This window comes from Akebia trifoliata, chromosome 6 (assembly GCF_017979445.1).
Source record: "Akebia trifoliata isolate Shusen 1 chromosome 6, ASM1797944v1, whole genome shotgun sequence".
Classification (NCBI taxonomy): domain Eukaryota; kingdom Viridiplantae; phylum Streptophyta; class Magnoliopsida; order Ranunculales; family Lardizabalaceae; genus Akebia; species Akebia trifoliata.
Window position 1 is genome coordinate 9,327,173 of NC_141380.1, and position 23,220 is coordinate 9,350,392.

At 34.2% G+C, this 23,220-nt stretch overlaps 2 protein-coding genes across 2 annotated transcripts; one reads left to right on the forward strand and one right to left on the reverse strand.

Annotated features, from left to right (window-relative positions):
• Nucleotides 1–9,413: 9,413 nt before the first annotated feature.
• LOC147400137 (uncharacterized) lies at nucleotides 9,414–9,959 on the reverse strand. Its single transcript, XM_086446589.1, has one exon. The coding sequence runs from the start codon at nucleotides 9,957–9,959 to the stop codon at nucleotides 9,414–9,416; it is 546 nt and encodes a 181-aa protein (XP_086302715.1).
• Nucleotides 9,960–11,056: 1,097 nt separating this feature from the next.
• LOC147400138 (Double Clp-N motif-containing P-loop nucleoside triphosphate hydrolases superfamily protein) lies at nucleotides 11,057–14,687 on the forward strand. The gene is made up of 3 exons (XM_086445747.1): nucleotides 11,057–12,571; nucleotides 12,970–13,210; nucleotides 13,324–14,687. The coding sequence occupies exons 1-3, from the start codon at nucleotides 11,373–11,375 to the stop codon at nucleotides 14,464–14,466; spliced, it is 2,583 nt and encodes an 860-aa protein (XP_086301873.1). The 5' UTR covers nucleotides 11,057–11,372; the 3' UTR covers nucleotides 14,467–14,687.
• Nucleotides 14,688–23,220: the final 8,533 nt, after the last annotated feature.

Consider the following 23,220-nt stretch of genomic DNA (forward strand, 5'->3'; position numbering starts at 1 on the left):
TTTTTTTGGGTTAGTATGTGCCAATTTCGGGGTTTAAGCCATTTTTTAAATGCGGTAATAATCAACCCTAAAATTAAGAGTCGTGCCTTCTTAAAATTCACTTTGTTTCACACTTAGCTGATGTGGAGGTGTACATAGAACCATAAATGCTTTTTAATCGTATCTCGATGACAGTCATCTATGGTTCCATATACACATCAACAAAGAGTGAAATAGAGTGAATTTTAAAGTCAGTCCAAGCATTTTCCTAAAATTAATCAAAGCATAATTTTTCATTCAAGCTTGCTTATTATATATGCATTTTGGGTTTTTACTTTTAGGGAAGAATTCGTTGCTTTTTTAAATATAAAAATTATGAATTTGTTAAATTATTTGTTTAAAATCAGTAAATTCATGGTTTTGTAAAATAGTGAATTCTCTACTAGATAGATCTTCTTGAGATACCCAAAAATATAATATAATATAGAATAATGCTGAAGTGACCTCAAGATTGGACCTCTCATCACACACCTTGACATGAAAGTGTATGGGAAACATAAATGCTTTAACTCAAGATACGAGTGAAAAAGCATCTATGGTTCCTATCCACTTTCACGTCAAGATGTGCGATATGAAGTCATATCTTGAGGTCACTCCAGAAACGACTCTATAATATAATAGCAAGCGGATACACATGAGACAACCAAAATTTATAAACAATTGTAGTCAAATGGGCATTGACTCGACTTGAATGTTCATAGAGTCAAGTTGACTCGGACAAGCCAAGTACAAATATATCAAATGTATAAATATTTAAAAATATTTTTTAATGTTTTAAAATAGATAAACCCAGGCAATGTGGGACTATGCTAACACTCCCACTCAAGGCTAAGGCTGGAGATACTCTGCTCTCCCCCTTCGCGCAAGACTTGGATACTAACCCAACCCATCCTTGAGGTACACCCTCTCTTATACCATGTTAAAGCCCATGGGTCTAACTCATTCTTGGAAATCGGCTTGCAAAGAAAGGGTTGCCTTCGTTTATACATTGCACATCTCAATATTACCTAGGTAATACGGGACTATTCTAACATATAATGCATTTTCCATAAGACTTGAATGATTCGACAAGTTGACTTGATGAGTTGGTTCTATTGAGTTATGAGTCTGAGTCAACACAAAATTCAATCAATTGATTTGACCAGCTGAGTTTCAAGTAGACTCGGCCGAGTTTTGATTCCACTGTGATGAGTTTTTTTTAACTTTCCTCTTATTCACAATATGAGAGAGAGAGTAATTACATTACAAATGATATATATTCTTTTCATCTTAGATTTTAGAATGATGGAAGAAGAAAGAAAGATAAGTAATGCTGATTGAAGGGGAAAAAACCCAAGAGAAATAAAATAATGTAAGCTTTTGGGTAAAGGAGTGTGTGGTACGTAATTCCATCACCTTTACATTAACAAGAGGTTGTCATATCAAAGTTAGAGAGACTTTTCCTTTCTTTTAAACCTTAAAGTATGAACAACCAGACACTAATACTACTACACATTAATACATTATTATTCCTCTCTCTCCAAACATATTGCTTTTGCCCACATGGCCACGTATAAAACCAAAGATGCTCAATTTGAAACCCTAAAGCATTAAATGACCAGCCCTTTTTAGCAGATAATGCCATATTTTACTTTTAATGATGCTTTTTTTGGAGAGTGCTTTACTTTAAGAGAAAGAAGATGGGATTAGATGAGTTGTATGCTGTCATTTGGTGGATCAATCCTCAAAGTTTTTTTCTCATGAAATTGAAAGGCTTGATGTTGAAACAACAACAAAGAAGAAATCCCTTTAACTTTCTCTTTAATACATATATTCCATGGTACAGTACCCAAGCTTACAAAATGTAGTTAGTAACCGTTGAGAGGGTGATGATCAGAAGGGTTTTTTCTCAAATGGGTCTTCTAACTGTATTTTTTTTTTCTCTTTTTTTCATTCAAACACTCCTTTTCTTGCACTCTACAGTGCTTTGCCTTCAAATGTTTTGGTGTCTCCTTTGTATGTCTTTTAGACCAATGGAGATATGATCTTTTTGACTGGGAATGGGAAAGAAGAAGCACATGGAATACTACTATGACTGTCCTAATTGGTACTTTCAATTGGATGCTTCTCTATTACAACCATTACGTTGTGGGTTTGATCCATTTTTTTCATGTAAAATGAAGAAAAAAATGGACAAAATATATATATATATATATATATATATATATATATATATATATAGAGAGAGAGAGAGAGAGAGAGAGAGAGAAACAAATTAATGAAAGTTATAGGTCTAGAGATGGCCCACCGGAGAGCGGTGCACCAAGATTTTGCTTAGTACTAGTGATTGTGCCGGTTCTGATACATAGATGTGATGAAGGCTTGTAAATTAAGGTTTTGTCCCTTCATAATTTCCGTGCATTAATACATACCATGCCTACTTAGCAGAAAAAATAAAAAAATAAAAAATATAATAATAAAATAAAAATTGTCCAATATAGCATGATACTTTACATTTTCATGTACATCATTAAATATATATATATAAAAGAAGGTCATTAAGAATGAAGTTATGTTCGAATTATGGAAGATTTCCGATAATGATTGGTTAAATTACAATAAAAATTGATTGTGATTGTGATTATAATTCAAGTCAAAAGTAAGATAAGGCAAGACTAAATGATGTTTGAAATTGTGGTCCTATCTAAGTTGTTTTTAATTCATGTAGTGTAGAAAGAAGGCAAATAAACACAAATGGGATAGAGTTGGAAACATTCCCAATCATGACAAGCCTAGGTCATGTCATGACTGCTAATATGCTTCACCTTGGGCTCCCCATGAAAAAAATACAAAATAAAAACATTCCTATAGTTCTTAGGATAGTTTCAACTTTTTTTCCATGGGTAGTGGCCATGAATCAGTTTAAGTTTCCTATCACCATCTCCCTTTCTTGTTGTTGCATTTGTCTAATTATTTTGTGTGTGTTTTTCTAAACCACTTTTTCTTCTATTGGGTCATTGAGAATGAAAGCATTTGGAGTACAGATTAATTTTTTGTGGGGACTCTCATGAGTGGTGATGGTATGGTGGGTCTTCTGGGAAACAAGTAAAAGTCGAAGATGATTGAGGAATGAAGGGAGGATCTCTCGTTTGATGTGTAATGGAATTTGTTAATAGTTGTGGGTTCTCTTTTACTTACACCACCAATATGGTGGATGGTGGTGGAGCTCTCCTTTCTATGCAAAGGCACGCCAAGGCCAAGGAAGAAGACTGGTCACCTAACATGGACCAAAGAAAATTCACACCATATTCTCACCTTAATTAGATTATAGAATGACAAGCCCTCTAGTCAGATTTTCATTCTTTTTAATTTTCTTTTCTTTTCTTTTCTCTCAGAACAATCTCTCTAAGCATATTTGCATTAATTTTTTTTTCTTCATTTTCTTTTACAACTGTAATTTTACATCCAAATTTAGGCTTAGCCAAATATTGGAAAAACGCTTTGATGTGCGCTATGATAGGTTGAAGTACACATCGTGTACATTGAGGGCTTGACACATCCAAATGTTAAGCTCAATAGGGTTGAATTTGAACTTTTTATATCTTTTGACTCTCCCCAAGAAGGAATAGTGTACTTACTACTTTTCAATATTTATGAGGAATGCTAACATTCAAAACTTAAATGAGACGTAAGCAACCCCCAAAATCATTTTCCCCCAAGTGTCTCTGACAACGACGCAGTGTGGAACAATGAAGAAATATAAAAAATCTGGAATCCACATGAAAAGAGTACTCTCAAAGATAAATTTTATTAAATCGAAAATGATTTTTTTGCATTGCACTTACAACCTTTTAATAGAAAAGAGTTTTATTCTTGGTAAAACACAAAAATAGCCTAAATTTTTTACTCATTACTAAAAGAAGTAAAACAAATTAAGCATCAAAATATATATTACTTAACCCTAGAAGTAAGGCATTAACGATTGTTCGTGATTATGACATTTATAACTAAAGTTATAAAAAAAAGGAAATATTTTTCTAAAACAACAAATTTGCAAATAAAAAAAGGTCTAAATGAATGAATTAGAACTAAAAATGAGAAGTCCACAATGAGATCTTGAAGATCTCAACGTTTCTATTTAGGAATGAGTCTCCGTTGCATAATTCTGACTCCAGGGTCCCTTGGGACACTTTGTACATCAAAAAAGCATTTAGTCTGTAGTTTTAGTGTCATTATGCAATAACATTTTTATATTTCTCACTTAATTACAAAAATATCATTGCACAATAGCAATAAAATTCTTTTTCTTGGGATACTAAATGACAAAATTGAAAATGTATTTTAGGAGAATTTATATAGAACACTTTGTTTTGGAAATCGCTAATGATCAGTTGAAGGCATGGATGCTATTTATAACCTTTTCGTGGGTTTAAGTTGGGTTTGGGGCTCGCAAACTCCACATGTATTCTAGAACTGCGCTATAATTGGGCAATAACAATCTAGAAGCTGTGATAATATTTTACACGTTGCAATTTGCTTAAATGGATAATTAAAAGATCTAATATAATCCTTAATATATAACAAATTATTGTGGAAAATAAGGAAATCATGTGATATTTAAAGGGGCTAAATAGCCTAAGTAGTTTCATTGTACACCGTTTTCATAAGCAAATATATAATCCATCATATAGAATAATCTCTTGGGCTAAGCATCTGGCTTTGAATTAAAAAAAAAGAAGCTATAGCCAACCTTAAACTGGAAAAAGGTTTCCATTAATATAATGGTCTATATGAACTGATTGATGATATTTTTGGGACAGGAAGGAAGCGGATCCTTTGTAGCACACGGTTCCTATATCAATCTTGTAGCTCACTTTAAAAAATTAAAATTTGGGGGAGGTCAGTAGCCATTCATTTTTTAAAGACATGGATTTGAATAAAAAAACTTATTTTTCGATTTTTTTTTAATCAGATTAAGTCATGATCACAAGAGGCTGAGATGTTAATTTTTTTTTTTTTTAATTGTATCTCTCAACCGTTTAAAGTGTGCTACTTGGTTGCTATAGGAATCGTATGTTATAGAGGATCCACTTCCTTCGAGATATTACATATTTGCATTTGGATTATATTAATGGATCTGTACTTATATGCACACCCAATTCGAGAGTAACTTTTTTTTGAAAGGTAAAAATAAGTTCCTATCGATTCAGATGCACATATAGTTACAGTAACTACAAGATTCTGAAAAGAGAAGAAGAATACTGAAAATAACGTGTATTGAGATAATAAAAAAAGATACACATCAATAATAGAAAGATTAAAAAATAAGGTGTTTTCCCAAAATATGCACTAAAAATGAAAAAAAAATCTCAAAATAATAGAGTATTCCTTTTAATTCCGAAAACAATATGTAGATTACCGTAGTTAGAATTAAAACATTTTAGTTAAAGTGAAGAAAATTTTACTGTTTTATAAAGTGGAAAATTTTTAAACCTTTACTGGTATTAAAGTCGGAAAATATTTACTATTTTATGAAATAGGATTTTTTTCTACTTTAATTAAAGCAAAGCGTTCTAATTCCGAAAACGATAATATACCCTTTTGGGAAATTTTCAAATTTTCTCAACCTATTTGGAAATTTCCTAAAAATAATTCATATTATCAGAGCCCAATACTCGAAGCAAGGTATATATGATGATGGTTAATGATTATTTAATTCATGGGGCTTTAACATAATAATTTACATATTATTAATTATTCATTGGTACATGATTAAGGTATATTTTCCTCCTTCCTGCTGCCTTGGAAGTTAAACCTGGTAAGTTGATTTTTCACTTATTGATTGCTTAAAATAAAGTGGATGGTTCAAAAGCTGAACTTTATATGGATTTAATATAGGCGGAGAGAGAGAGAGAGAGAGAGAGAGAGAATTTCTTTTAGTTCTCATGCAATTCAAGTGTGAAGCTTGTGATCTATAAAACAAAATCGAACACTTTATTCCTTATGTTTAAGACCAGAAGAAATCGTACACAGTTCCCGATTCTTTCATCCAGACAGACGGTCTGCTCCTCTTTTCAGGTCCTTGGAATTGGTGGAAGAGAGAGAGAGAAAGAGACCCACTTCCATATACCAGTATATCTTTATTTATAATTTATATACTTGAATATATGTGTAGAGAGAAACCCATTTCAAAATACCCCCCATATCTTTATCTAATTATCTAATTGTGCAACTGTAGAGAAAGATACACTTTAAAAACCCATATATCTTTAAGTAATTTTCTATTTGTATGGAAAGAGAGAGAGAGAGATACCACTTCCAAATACCCAAGTATCTTTAATCATCTAATTGTATAACTAGAAAGAGGTCCACTTCCAATACTTATATCTTCATTTAGTCATCTAAAGGGTACGATACACCCTTTTGATTTTAAAATTTAATGACATACGATTTGACCATGGTCTTCTATGAAAGACCAATAAGAAATGACTTCAATATGACCTCTTGTCAAAAATCTTTATTTTTCTCCCAAAAGTCCAACATCTTTGACCTCAAGAGTCTATCTTCTTCAACGAAACCTTAAGAACAAGATAGTAAGTTTAGGCTTGTTGCGACCAGGGGTGGAAATGGGTACCCATTTAATCAAAATTAAACTGAAAGTATTGAATCGATAGGATGTACTGGATCCTTTTTTATTTGAATTGATTAGAATTGTGTCTCTTGGAATTGAATCGATTGAAAACTAGAATTGATAGGGACAAAGAACCAAACCCATTTAAAGGGAAATTTTTTTAACAATTCCAATTTAATTTGGTTCCATCAATTTGAGAATTGAACAGAACAGATAGGAACTAGAACCAGAAAATTTTAACAGTCCTGGTTTTGGTTCCTTTAAGAACCATATCGGAGCTAACCCATTGACACCCCTAATTGAGACAATGGGTTTATTGGAAGAAATATTAACTGTTTTGGGGAAGGGGTTGAAGACAATGTCAACCGTTAGTGGACAAGATTCAAAGGATGTTGGAAGGATGGAAAATCATCTAGCTTTCGCATACCCGAAGTATTGTGCTAATCCGATTGACTCTTGACAATTTTTAAATTGAGCTAATTTATCTTCACAATTATTATGAAATGGTCCTTTCATTGAGCAATCTATGCATGCTATTTGTTGGAATCACATTAACAAGCCTACAGAGGAAGGGGTTGGTCAAGAAAGATTGTGAACATGCATGACTAGTTTGATGAAATTGTTTTGGAATTCAGGCCATGCTTGGTATACACCACAAATGTTTTGCAATGCAAATGGTTTGAGATGGATGATTTATTAGTGTTTGGTAACCACTGGGAAATCTCTTGTGAATATTTTTATGTCATTGAATATTGATCTTTACAATAAAAAATTTCATTGTGATTTTGCAAATGGTTTGCGGTACTTTTTGTCCCACAAATCATTTGCTGAAATTTCTCAAGAATTTAGGTGAGCTATGCAATTCTTTTTTGCAATGCAAATCATTTGTATTGTGTAACCGAGCAATAGAGAGGGATCCCACTGACAAAAAAAAATTCTTTAAAAAAAAAAAAAATACTCAATGTCAAGAGGATCCATTGATAAAGAACCTTTAAAAAAAGAGGGTATTTTCATTGTAAAAATTTACCAATTCTTCGTTTTGGTAATTTTTCTACTATTATATCCCTTTGATGCGACAGAATCAATCGTTGGGACAACTAGCTTGATAGTGTAGAATGCCCTAAAAACTAAAAGGAAATAAAAATAAAATATGATGAATCCCTCTTCAACTATTTGATCTCTATCTTGAGAGATTTGGAAGACCAAAATTGGGATTTCTCCTTTTTCTCTATTCTCTCTCTAGAGAATGGAGAAATTAAAAAGATAAATCTCTTAATCCTACGTATTCCTTTTTTATAATTCAAATCAAATAATAAAAAGGAATAAATAGTATTAATTCAAAAAACAATGGCCAAAGAAATAATGAATATTAAAGGACCATTTTTTTATAAGTACGAATTTCATTAAAATAGCAAGGCCAGCCCAGGTGACCAACCCCGCAAAAACCAAGACAAAGAGAGCTACTCTAACTAAACTACATACCCTATCCCAATTGCCTACGAAGTCCTCAACGAAGACTCCCCTAAAGCCCTTGGAAACCTTCGACCAATAGAAAAGAAGGCTCAAAATGGACAAAATAATTTCCTTACTATCCTTTACCAACCCATTGAAAGTACAACCATTTCGCTCTTTCCAAATAGTCCAACAAATTGCAAACGGGTGGAAACTCCACAACAACCTCTTCACACCTAAGAATTGCTCACCAATAAAGGATCAAGAAGTAAAGAGATCCTTGATCGTTTCCGACAAGCAAGCCGAAACCTCGAACAAACTTAAGAAGTGTGTCCAAATCTTTGAAGTAAACCTACAATGGATTAGTATGTGATCTATCGATTCTCTCGCTCTCAAACATAATAAGCAACCATTAACCCCACACATACCCCTCATCATCAAGAAATCGAATGTCTGAATCCTCCCAAGCGCCAATGTCCAAGTAAAGAAAACAACCTTTGTAGGAACCTTAGGGCCCCAAATGACTTTATGGGGGGAAAAAGGGGCCCTCAATGCTACAAGGCGATTAGTAGAAAGACTTGATTGTGAACCTCCCATCCTTGCTATCCTTCCAAATTCTCTCATCCTCTCTCCCAAAATCCGAGTAGATTGAAGATGTATTGACTGTAAATCTCCAACTTCTTCCATTTCCCAATCGTTAAAGGGTCCCCTAAAACTGAAATCCCACGCCCACTCCCCATGCACAACTCTTTTAAAGTTTTCAACCGGTAAGCCTTTCTTAGAGAAAATGGAATAAAGGGATGGGAATTCCTCCCTGAGAGTTCGAGTCTCACACCAATTATCCCAGAATCGCACCCTATCGCCTTTCCCACTTTAAATTCCGTTCTCACCTTGAATAGCGAATGAACCTTAACAATGTTTTTCCACAAACCACACCCATAAGGGGCCATATTTGTCCCACTCTCCCACCAAGAAGCATCTGATCTAAATTTTTCCACTATGACTTGTCTCATAAGCTACCCCTTTCCACCCTGAACCTCTAAGGCCACTTTCCCAAGATGATTAAATTTGCCATCCCTAACCTTCTGATCCCTAAACCACCAATATTCTTCCCCAAACACACCACTTTTCAACTTACTAAATAGTGCTTCCAATTACCTTTGCTATCATGTCACGAGAAATTACGAAACAATTTATCTAGCCTTACTTCCACACTATGAGGAATTTTGAATAAAGATAGGAAAATCGGAATGCTAGATAACACATTCTTAATCAGAGTCAACTTTCCCCCCTTAGAGAGATAGTTCGCTTGCTAACCATCTAATTTTCTTTCCACCCTTTCGATAACAGGATCCCACATTGATAATCTTCTACAAGGAGTCTCCAAGGGTAGCCCCAGATCAAAAGATGGAAGGACCCCCACCTGCAACCCCAAAGAAGCTAATAGAAGAGCCAGACCGGGGACTCTCCCTACCGACAATACCTTACTTTTACTCATATTCATTGAAATCCTCGAGATCACTTCAAAACAACATAGGAGTCCCCCTAGTCTCTTTGTATGGTCCAGAGATGCATCCAGTAACACTAGAGTATCATCTACAAACTGAAGATGTGTCACCATCGAACCCCCACCACCCATAAAGAATACAGACAGAATACCGCTCGCCCCTCCTATATCTAACATCCTCCCAGAGGCCTCTGCTACAATGCTGAACAAGAAAAGAGAAAGAGGGTCCCCTTGCCTTAATCCTCTTACACTCCTGAAGAAATTTTTAGGCGACCCGTTAACCAGAATCAAAAAGTAAGGGGAGGACACATGAGACATGATCCACGATATCCACCTCCTATTGAATCCCATTCTTCCAAACATGTACTCTAGAAATTCCCAACTAACATGATCGTAAGCCTTCTCAAAGTCCACTTTACACACTACCCCTACCTTACTCGATTTCAGCCTCGAATCAATACACTCGTTGGCAATTAGAACTCCATCTAGGATTTGTCATCCTTTGATGAAAGCTCCTTAATTTCTACCAATCAGCTCTTGAATGACCCCTTTTAAGCCTATTGACTAATAGATTGGAGATGATCTTATAAGAGGTGTTCACCAGACTAATGGGTTTAAGATCCTCAATGTCCTTTGTCCCCAACACCTTAGGAATCAAAGTGATAAAAGTGCAGTTCGACCCCCGATCCAACAATGATTCCCTATGAAACTCTTCCACCACCGCCAAGAAGTCTCTCTTAATTGTTTCCCACCATGCTTTGAAGAATTCAATTGGAAACCCATCCGAAAATCACTAAATGTTTACAAAACTTAATATATACATTATTCATTTTAAATTAATGTATACCCACTTGATATTTAATAAATGTGTGGGCTCTACTAAAAATTCACTGAAAATTTGGACTCCACTAAAATTCATGAAAATTTTAACAAGTTCTACATTTTTGTTTTGTTTTATGATTGTCATTCTCGCATACTCATTTGAAGACCTGTTTTTTTTTTTTAATGAAGGGTGAGATCCCATCAGCCTCAACCTTTCCCATTAAAGAGTTTTTTTTTTTTTTTTTTAACAATTCACTTTAGAGATTGATGAGTTTAAAGACAATGGATTTTCGAGAGAAAAATCAAAGGTTTGGCGCAGAGCTTGAATATCAGGGCATTTAGATCATTTTCTACTAGTCTATCAGAGAAGACCATAGTCGAGTGGTATGCCCTCGGATCTGAAGACATAGGAGTACCTCAAATATTCACAAAACCCGGAGGAGTATATGAAAAATAAATCACCCTGTATATGTAGAGAGAGAGAGAGATGCAAAGATGACTTGCCTTTAATACTGCTGCACTAGTCCTGCTTGTCAGCACATGCATTTCACTTTCCACTACAAAATCAACTTTGGACCCCAATTTTCCCTCACTCACAAGAAAAGCACAGCCCAATCTCATAAAATTTCACATACACACTTCCCTCACTACCAAACCACAAAGTAGATAACAACTTCCACATAAATATATATCACAAACTACAACATATAGGTAGCTTGATAACCTGCCTACCTAGATATACCTACATCCTCCCCACTCTCCTCTCTCTTCTCTCCCTCTATCCCAAACCAAAACAAGTACTCATTCACCACTCTCTCTTCCTGTCAAATGAAACCTATTAGACCAAAATCTATACAAACTCTTCCTTAATCTCACTCTCTCTCTTCTTACTACTACTACTACTACTACTTGACTAGTAGAAATATAACAATTAGAAGAAAGATGAGAGCTGGAGGATGTACAGTGCAACAAGCTCTGACTACAGAGGCTGCAAGTGTGGTAAAGCAATCAGTAGGCTTAGCGAGACGACGAGGTCATGCTCAAGTGACTCCTCTCCATGTGGCAAATACTATGCTTGCCTCCTCAACTGGCCTTCTTCGGAGGGCTTGCCTTCAATCCCACTCTCATCCCCTCCAGTGTAAGGCCCTTGAGCTTTGCTTCAACGTTGCACTCAATCGCCTCCCCGCATCGACTTCGAGCCCAATGTTAGGCCCCCATTCCCACCACCCATCCCTCTCCAACGCCTTGGTCGCCGCCTTTAAACGGGCCCAAGCCCAACAACGCCGAGGTTCCATTGAGAACCAACAACAGCCCCTCTTAGCTGTGAAAGTAGAGATAGAACAGCTCATTATCTCTATCTTAGATGACCCAAGTGTAAGTAGAGTCATGAGAGAAGCTGGTTTTTCTAGTACCCAAGTGAAAATCAATGTTGAACAAGCCATCTCTTTGGAGATATGTTCTCATCAAAGTCCTCCTGTTAGTAGTAAATCCAAGGAAAGTAACCTTCTAGCCCTTGGTAGTACCACTGTGTCTCAATCTCCTTCTATGGGTCAGTTGGGAGTGAAGGTTAGCAAACCAAGGCCTTTGGATCAAGTTAGGAATGATGATATTATGAGTGTTGTGGAGGCTTTAATGAGTAGAAAGAGAAATACAGTGATTGTAGGAGAGTGTTTAGCTAGTACTGAGGGTGTAGTTAGAGGAGTAATGGATAAGGTTGAGAAGGGAGATGTTCCTGAGGCTTTGAGAGATGTGCAGTTTATAATACTTCCTCTCTTCTCCTTTGGGCATCTACAAAAGGAGGAAGTTGAACAGAAGATTGGAGAGCTTAGATGCCTTGTGAAGAGTTATATGGGGAGAGGGGCTGTTTTATATTTGGGAGATCTCAAATGGGCTGCTGAATTTAGGGCTAGTTCTGGTGAGCAAGCTAGGAACTACTATTGCCCTGTTGAGCACATGATCATGGAGCTTGGAAGGTTAGTTGGTGGAATTGGAGAGAGTGGAAGGTTTTGGCTTATGGGGATTGCAACTTTTCAGACCTACATGAGATGCAGAATAGGCCATCCTTCCTTAGAGACTGTTTGGGGTCTCCACCCTCTTACAATTCCTGCAGGAAGCTTGGGTTTGAGTCTCAACCCTGACAGGTAAAATCAATAATAGTAGTTCTTTGTTTCTTCTTGATCTTTGTTTCTTTTTTTTCGTTTTTTTCATTTTATGATTTTTTTTTTTTGTTAACTCTTTTGATTCAATTGAAAGAAGGTTATTATTCTAGGTATTCAAAGGTGGTTCTATTGTTTAGATAATAAAAAAGGGTTGGAATCCATGGTTTTCATTCATGTTTTTTTTTTGAATTAGGAATTTCGATTTATTTAAAAATTTTAATTTCGTTTATGAGAATTTCAGTGGTTTACATATTTTTTTTAATAATAATTAATTAATATTTCATGAAATTCAAGTTCATTCAAGTGAAAATTGTTCAGAAGTAGTATATTTTCTTTAGTGTCTGACCAATATTCTTTTTTTTTTTACTTTCTTCTCTCAGTGATTCACAAAGCCAATTTAAAAGCAAGAGAAGTGGAGATGGATCTAGTTGGCCTCTTCTTGAAAGTGGTGTGGATAAGGAGCTCACTTGCTGTGGTGATTGCTCAGTCAAGTTTGATACCGAAGCTCGAAGCTTAATCACAAGTACTCATGACTCCACCACCAGTTCCCCCACCTCAAGCCTTCCATCATGGCTTCAACAATACAAGGAAGAAAACAAAAGGCAGACTAGTAATGATCAGGTAATTATATCTCTATCTCAATTTGTTTGTTACTTCTAGAACAAATAGATAGTCTCATATTAGTTCCAAACCTAATATTTCTTTTTTTCGTTTTATTGTCTTATTGCTTTCAGGACTCTCTCCAAGTAAGAGATCTTTGCAAGAAATGGAACTCAATTTGCACTGTAGTACACAAACATCACCACCCAACTGAGAAAACCATAACTTTCTCTTCTATATCACCTTCTTCCTCTACATCTATCTCTTCTTATGATCAACACTACCCCAACTTGCACCAGACCCACCAAACTTGGCCTATCACTGTCCAACCTAAACAACAATGGGGTGATCGCCACTTTTGGATAGCGGACACTGTTGAAGAAGAAGAACCGGTTTTGAGAATGTACATTCCAGATCATAGGGAGCCAAAACTAACCCTAAACTCAAACCCCAATTCAACCCCTAATTCGGCTTCTTCAAGTGAGGCAATGGGAATGGAGTACCTTCATAGGTTCAAGGAACTCAATGCTGAGAACCTGAGGACCCTATGCAATGCATTGGAGAAGAAAGTTCCATGGCAAAATGACATAATTCCTGAAGTTGCAAGTACTATCCTTCAATGTAGGTCTGGGATAATAAGGAGGAAAGAGAAGTCGAAACTCAGTGAGGTGAAAGAGGATACTTGGTTGTTCTTTCAAGGTGTTGATATTGATGGCAAAGAGAAGATTGCAAGGGAGTTGGCTAGCCTTGTTTTTGGTTCTCAAACCAATTTTATCTCAATTGGTTTGAGTAGTTTCTCATCACCAAGGGCTGATTCAACCGAAGATTTGAGAAATAAAAGGACGAGAGATGAATCGAGTTGTAGTTTTCTTGAGAGATTGGCTGAAGCAATTAGTAGTGATCCGCATCGAGTCTTCTTCGTGGAAGACATAGAGCAAGTTGATTATTGTTCCCAATTGGGTATTAAGAGAGCTATTGAAAGAGGAGCAATAGTTAATTTCAATGGTGAAGAAATTCATCTTAGTGATGCCATTATTATTTTGAGTTGCGAAAGCTTCAGCTCAAGATCAAGAGCATGCTCTCCACCCGTAAAGTCAAAATTAAGTGAGATTGAAGAGGAGAAGGGTAACAAATGCGATGAGGAGATGAACCCATGTGTCGCCTTGGATTTGAATCTATCAGTCGATGAAGACAATAATGATGAACAGTCCATTGATGACATCGGGCTTCTTGAATCCGTTGATAGGCGGATTATTTTCAAATTGCAGGAGTTGTAAAATTAGTATCCCATCAAGCATCTATGGAGGAAGCACATCAAACACTTTTTGTTTTTTTTTTTTTAGAGATTCAAGTTTGTTGATTTGCAGTGTGGATTCTTCATAGTATCATTTGGGCTGAGATGAAAAATACAGTTGGCTGTGTAGAACTACATGTATATTATTATCACGATCTTCATGTAATGGTTTGCTTGGCTTCTATTTTTTTGTTAAATTTTTTATTTGAGTTTTTTATTTTCTAATTAAGAATTTAACAATTTTAGGGCATTGAGTTTACCCACTCTAACTTAAGGATGAGCATTTTCCCCCTAAGCAGATTTTCATGCATTCATGCATGGATCCAAAGTAGGTTTTCAATTTTCATGCACGCACCATCTTGTTTTAGTGAATGTGATGGGCTTTGTGAAGTACACTCAAGAATTCTTCACATGGTGGTAGAGTTTCTTTGCAGAGTGGTACTTTAAGCTGAGGTGGCAAGTTCAAATGGGCCCACGTGATTTTTTAACCTAATTAAACGTACCTTTTTCATCTATTTTTTATTTTTATTATTATTAAAAATTGTATATTTGATGATTATAATGTCAAGTGGAATGAAATAATTTGGTTATGATCATGGAAGAAAAATAATTGAACCAGTTAAAGAATTGTGCAAATCTAAAAGAAAATTCCAAGATTTTCTTTTAGTGGGGGCAAACTTATAGTTAATTGGAGGGGGAGGGGGCAAAAATTGGAGGAAGATGAGGGAATGGGGACAACAGGGTCAAACAGGACATGTCAGTAGGGGTATGTCATATATAAGCATAAATTCAAGGGTATCTAAAATGCCTAAAAAAGTTGAGTGGGAGCAATTTTTCCCAATGTCTCTTTACTAGCTCTGCTACTGTGAACGAGGATAAAAGAAAATGACGTGAATTGAGATAATGAAAATAAGTATGAACACTCTTAAATTAACAAGGTGAATTTTAAGATAAGACTTTGATAGTAATGGTAAAGATGAGGATAAATTCTTTAAGAATATCATAAGACATTGTAAAGTATAGATATGACATGGACAAGTGCAATATCGGCGTGGCTGACCATGGATTATCTGGACTCGCAACGTCTTTCCTCCACCTGGCAAGACAGTTCTGGATTGTGTATACTCAATCTTTTGGTCTAGTTCCTGCATAGTGGCCCACATTATCTAAAAATTCTCCAAGATTTTTGGACATGGCAATACCTTAAGTTATAAGTAACCTTCAAGCCAGTAATCTATCCTTGTTATGTATAATTAAAACTACTAGAATTGTGGAGAAGTGGTCCTCTTATTTGATGAATTGACATATACTTTTTTAAATCACAATTCCTTTTCTTTCTTACTTGATAGATAAAGTAACTTTTTTATTTTAAGTTGAATGGCTAGAGAATATAGAGAACATGAGTACACACTGTAACATTGATAGGGATAAAACTTTCAGGTCGAAGTTTGCTTTTGGTCATTTTGGAGAGCCAATTTTCATAGGTTGATCTGATATTTTTTATGCGGATAAAGGGGTGACTTGAATCCACGACCTCAAAGTTGCATTGCAATATGTCAATGGAACTACTGATCAGAGTGCTTATCAAAGACAATTGAACAAATTAGGTTTCCCTTCCCAATCGAATTGGGTGTATAAAATAGAGATTGGCAAAACATCAATCACTCCTTAAATCATGGGAATAGGCATATTGCCTTCCCAATTAGAACACTTTAACTTAAATTTAAGTTTTGCATCCAAAATTCTTGTGGCATGGCCACGTTGGCAGTCCAGTTGTATATATGAAAACAGTAACCTCAAACTACGTTTGAGATCTTACATCAAACAAATCGTTGTGATGGAGGTGAGAATGCTTTTAGGGATTTTAAGGAAAATGTATGTATCCCTAGACAATCAGTACTGATCTCTAGAAAACAAATACTATTTTGTAGGAAATCTGTATTTTTTTCCCTTGTATCTCAACCATTTATTTAATGAAGAGCCTTGAACTTCCTTTGAGATTAGAAAAATCCTTTTTGCACCCTCAAAATATCATCCATCTATGAGAAAGCAGGTTGATGGCACAGAACTGTACTTCTCTTGGAACATTCAAATAGGTCCTCATTATGTGACATCTACATAACATGATTAAACAATAAGTAACCCACATTTTGTGTTTTTTAATTGGTAGGATCTAGGTTTACATGTAATAATAATATGACATGCTCATGAATCATTTCTTCCTTTTGGAGAAAGTCATTTGTTACAAGGCATGAATCCCCTCTCCCCCCCCCCCAAAAAAAAAAAAAAAAAAAAAAAAAAAAAAAAAAAAGAAAAAAAGTGATGAGATTACCATATAACTTTATAAATTATTAAGAGCCTGAAAACAATATATTGATAAATTCTTTCATGAGGAAGAACCCATCCCCCCTTCTAAAACCATACATCTAGAAACAAAAGTATGGAATATTGGAACATGACCCCACTGGTCAAAGGAGGCCCCCAAGAGAAATTTTTCTAGTTCAAAAAGTAACTCTGATCTAATGATCATAACCATCAAATCTATAGAGTTAGTTATGGGACTATTCAGTACAATTCTGTTTTAGGATTATGTTCTTGAGGCTCATATATACAACTAGCATGCATTGGAACACCAAATAAAAGAAAGTCTTGAATTGCATGATAGAATTTTGAAAGAAAATGATTACCCAAGATTATAGACCCTAATCTATTAGTATGAAACATTTTATTTTCCAAATGAAATCCCATTACATATAATCTTGACTGTGTGACATGAAATCCAATGATTGAGATTTATATAAATATGTATGGGAAATGATGACCTCCAAGACCTCATAGGGATCAGATGCTCTTGTTGTATATGTCTCAACATCTTCATCAATGGATTCTTTTTGTATCATTGAATCTCTTCCTTTTTTTAGCTAGTAAGGTTTTTTTGGATGTCTCCCTTCTTTCAGACGAGTGTAATCATGTATTTTTTCTCTCATGGATATAAATCTTTGCTTACTTATAATAATAAATAAAAAAAAAGATCTTGTTGGACAACATTCTCCCCTACATTCACTTTTTAAGAATATCCCTATTTATTTTATCTTTTAACAAAAATATAAAGGTATGTTGATCTTTTACATAATAAATGCATTTATTATGTCCTTAATAAATAGATTTATTATGTTAGTATTAATTACCGAAACATTTAACTATTGCTGACAAGACATTTAAATCCAAAAATTAAAATGCTCTTACTATATATTATGTAAAAGACAAAAATATTTATTATTTACAAGCATTTATTATGTACTCTAGTTGCATGATAGAATGATAGAAAGGAGAGTAACCAAGTTACTCTCCCGAATCCATTAGTACAGAACATTAACTTTTCCAAATCAAATCCCATAATATATGAAAGAGTGGCAACATTATTCCTTGAGTACACAAGATACAAATCTAAATGACAATCCAACCATTATGATCTTTGGAGGTCGGTTTTCCTGAGGTGACACTATCATTTTAGAAAAAAGAAAATTGTAAAGGAAAGTTGGGAATAGACAAAGTAAGATTAAGGTATGATTCATAACGTAAGGGTTGTGCAAAGGAGAGGCCACTTTAGAAGGGAAAAGCAAAATCTTCCTTAAGAAATATAGCAAAAGGGCACTACTTTTCATGCATTAGTGATGCATTTATTTTAATAAAAAAAAAAAAAAAAAAGAAAGAAAGAATCCCTTTTCCTTCTTTTGATTTCATAACCCAACATTCTCATCTATGAAAAATTGAAAAGTAGTGGTGGGGAGGGTTAATATTTTAAAAGATTAATGACTAAAGACATAGATGAGCATCTCCTCTTTAAACCTTAAAGATGTTTTTGCTTTAGAGAATCACAAAGAGATCACCTATCTACTCAACTTTGAAATTAAAACCCTAAGTGTAAGTAGGGAATTTGTCGCTTGTAGCTTTTGAAAAGATTAGGTTTTTGAGAATTACTGCATTATTTGAAGCACAAAGGTAGGGTTTGATGAGTTGCTCTCTTATACACAAAGCCTTTGCTTTATTTCAAACTCTCCGACATGTTAATATATTCTCCCTTACTTTTGGGTTACCTCTTTTACAACTTATTTATTTAATTTTCAATCTCCAAAAGAAGAAGTCTATAACTTAGACTCCTTTTTCTCTCTATCTTTTTTTTTTCCTTTTCCTTTTTCTTTTTTTCCTTTTTTCCTTTATTCTTCTTTTTCTCCCCCTTTAAACCGTCTGATGAAGATTAAAAAGAGAAGAGTCGACTCGCTTGATGATATTTTGGGGGCAGACAAGGTCCTATACATTCTCCCAAAGGTGACTTGAAAACTCAGTTAAATCAACTTGTGCCAACCCAACTCATAAATCAAAGTGAGGGGTTTTTATATGATTTTGTGGGGCATTTTTTTCATCAAAATATAAATAAATTTCATCTCTAAAATGTTTTCTAAGTTACTATGTATTTTAATAATTTTTACATAAAGGGTCAACACCAGAAATCATCCATCCACTCGCTCTGAGTCATTGAGTTGAGATGACGTTAATTTTCTGGTTTTGGAATGCTGGGTAATACTCTCTCGATCCCTCTCTCTCCACCTCGTGGACTAAACTGTGCTTGTTACCTTGCACATTGCAAAAGAAGACCTCAAGCATGCAAACATCAATAATTTCCGATAGACTAATGATATACTGACTTGCAAAAATTGACGCTCTTGCCTTGGCAGTGCACAAAATCATAGATTTTTTCCTTAAGACTAATGGTAAAATGACGCGCCAGATAGTACACAGTCTGTACATGGCTGATGTGTCAAGTGCACAGAATCATACATCTTTTTCCTTGTGTATCCCAAGAAAAACGGTGTATGGTTATGTGCACTTGCCAAGTCAGACACATACAGATTGCATATGATTTAGAGCGTCATTTTACCACGATTCTCTACCTTATGTATCCTGAAGAAAAAAAATCAATGCTTTTGTGCACTGCCATGTCAAGAGTGCCAATTTTGAACATTGATTTATCGGGACTCTTTTCGATAATAGAAACTTATGCAGCAAGTTCTTAAACAAAGAATGTTCTCTAAGATCTATTTTATTGTGCATGGAAAAGGGAGTCGAAAAATGAATTGCTTAAGTATTTTTCTTAAAGTCAATTTCTTGTCCAAGATGATTTTTTTTATAACCCTAGGACCAAAAATTGAATTCCCATCCCAACTTCTATGAAGATGATATGATATTACAATCGCTTACTGAATGTGATTACCCCACCCCAGAACTAAAAACCATAGTTGTAGGTCCTAAGAACTCAACTCAACTCTCTCTGTCTCTCTCACTCTATCTTCACACACACACACACACACACACACACATACACATATATATATATATATGGGGGTGGCGTTCGGAGGCCCTAAAGAAAATCAAACATTTTTTCAATGTATATATTAGAAGTTTCAGAATAGGCTGATTTTTTGTGAGGATGATCTCTATGATGAGAAAATCAACCTCGCCAAAAATCAGCCTATTCTGAAACTTCTAACCCCATCAAAAATGATTTACAAAAATGGGACGATCCACAATGCTTCAACTTGTAAAGTTGGCTTAGAAGTTTTGGAATGAGCTGATTTTTGGTGAGGATGATCTCTTCACCATAGAAATCATCTTCACCAAAAATTAGCTCAATCTGAAACTTCTAACCCCTACTTTAAAAAATATTTGGCACAATGTTTGGCTCTCTTTAGGTCCTCCGAACGCTTCCCTATATGTATATATATTTATATAGAATTACGTTTGGGGGACATTTATAAGTGAAAACTATTTTTACATCTCTTTAATGTCATCCATTTTACAAGATCCAACTGCATCTAATTGTATTGTAAAAAACATTGAAAAAATGGAGAGTATTTGGGGTGATTGTATAAAAATAGTTGTCAGTTTTATGTCCCTTGAACACACATGGTTCAGCTTCTATTGATTCAAGAAATAACACACAATCTTAATCGTGTAAATAAAAATTCAACCACTGAAAATTTATATGTATCCCGATAATACATATCTCAATGATAATTCACAATTGTTGGATTTTGTGCTTACATAGTCAAGATTGTGTTATTTTTTGAGTCATATTTCAAGGTCAATGGAAAGCATCCCTATATCTACCTAATTTTGCAAGGATTGTTTGATCTCTACCTTTTGCTTCCCGATTCAAGATATTTCTTGGTACAAGTGTACAAAATACCTAAAAATTGGATCGAAACTGAATTTGATTCCTACCCAAACCAAATTGAAACTAAATTGGTTCGGTTTTGTTTCAGCCTTAAGTATAAAAATCTGGACTGATCCTGGAATTAGACCAAAATAAGAATCGAACCCAAACCTTGTACCCTATAAAAAGTTTGGATTTAAAAAAAAAATAATCTAGGGATGCCTTAAATATTGTTGTTTATGTTTTTATAACTAATAAAATTGGCTGCACTGTTTTATAACAATGAATAGTTACCATATCAATCATAAAAAATAAAATAAAAAATTCTTTCTATCTTTATTGTTTATAGTGTAGCTAACAAAGTAACTATTTTATAATAATAAATAATTAGCAATTAGAAGAAGAAGAAAAATTAACTAAAATAGCTACTATATAAGATGAGGCTAAAACTTATGGTACCATTCTAATTAGATTCCCTTCTCTTATTTATTTGATTTTTTCATATATTACTTCTAATTTTTCTAATGTTTTTAGAATAAAAAGATTGTATTTTAAAATTTTCTAAAAGACTACGTTTTTTTTTTACTAATGATGAACTGGTGCTCTCAAACCTAATGCTTTTTGTACGCTCCTTTACGTGGCAATGTATAAAATCATAGATCTTTTTCCTAGTGTATTTCGAAAAAAATGATTGGTGATTCCATTCATTGCCACATCAGGGAGCATAAAAAGAGCGTCAGGTTTGAGAACGTCAGTTTATCATTACTCTTTTTTTATCTTAAGAGCCAAATTCAAATTGAATTTAACTTGAATAAAATTCAAAATTTTCGAGATCAATCCAATTCTGGTCTTTAAGTTTTCAAAAGAAGGTGAACCCGACTTGAACACGAATTTTTTTATTTGATTTTACATTTTGCTAAACCTGAACCAAACCCAAAAATTTGGCTCGAGTAGACCGAACGTATATTCCTATTTCTTGGTTTTTGTCTTTATTTTTAAAGTCAATTAAGTTGACTTGATGAGTTTTAAAATTACGTTACAATCCAACTTTTTCTTTTATATATATTTTCTTGAGAGGGAAACTATTGCCACGACAATTTTTACAAAGAGCTTCCCAATTCATATGATAGCAACTAAGTAACATAAAAATCTTTTTTTTTTTTTTTAAATAGATGCATTTAAAGCATGTCTTGCACCTGACGATTAAAAAACACAATTTTTTTTTATTAGTAAAATAAAATTTTCGTTTTATTCTTTATTTTTTCACTATTTTTTATAGGAAAAAAATTAACCATATTTTTTTTAAATGTAGGATTTGATAGATAATAATATTTGATGATTCGTAAATGTAAAAATATGGGATTGGATGATAAAAAATCCGTACTCCGACTCTGTGACTAATATAACATCTACTGCATTCTCGTGGAAAGCGTTGACCACGTCATGGTAAATTCTACCACGTAGTAGTGCACTTTTTTCTCGAAGAGAGCATTCTTCTTCTTGTCACATGGCAGTATGCTATTGGTTTGAACTTTCCATTACTGAGATAGTGAATGTGTTGTCCCAGCTAAATCAGCCACGTGTAAATTCTGCTACTCTTACTAGTATTATGTATTGTGTCACTGGTTAGTTGTATACTACAAGGAGTTGGGAACTACCTTACCCCCGAGTGTCTTTTAGGACAACCATGAATTTTTTCGATCTCTAGATAAATTTATACATCAGAATCATGTTGATTGGTGATTTCTAATCATTTGATTTTATATTTTATTTTTTTTGTAAAACTAAGGTATCCAAGCCTCTTAATTAGAGCACATGAATGATCATAGGACACTCCACCCGAGCACTAGGTAATATCTGGGATAAATCCCCGAGGGTGACCCCTTAAAAGGGATTCAAACTCAAGGCTTCTATTTCTTGAGGTGTTGTCTGGGCATCTCACAAACCTTTATGATAAAGGATATTCTAAGAAAATAATTAGAAATAGAATGTAAAATAGATCGATTTTCTATTTAAGGTCAATCAATCTATGTTTAAAGTCTAGCTGAGACAGGTTAGTACAATCAGGTTGAATTGGAATCATAAGCTTTCATGGGTTGAGTCAATTAAAAAAAGCCACTTTTGAAAAAATTAATTGACCTATTCAATTCAATCGGTTGGACCCACGACATACGATTTCTCAATTTAAAGTGTTTTTTCTATTTTTCACATTTTTTTAAATCTAATAATTTAATAATAATAATAATAATAATAAAATTTAAAAGCTAACAATCCCTTAAAACCTTCACAATTTGTCATTTTTCTTCCATACTATAGTCTACACTCCCCAATTCATGGCTTTTATTAGACAATAACTAGTTAGTATCACTTGTTTCATACCAATAAATGATTACGCTTAATTATTTATTTATTTATTATTTTATTTTTATTTTTTGTTTTTTCAATTCATTAAGATAAATTTCATTTTTTTCTTGATAGCTGATATTGGCACCCCAACTTTTGCTTATTTCACTTCAATTTTTT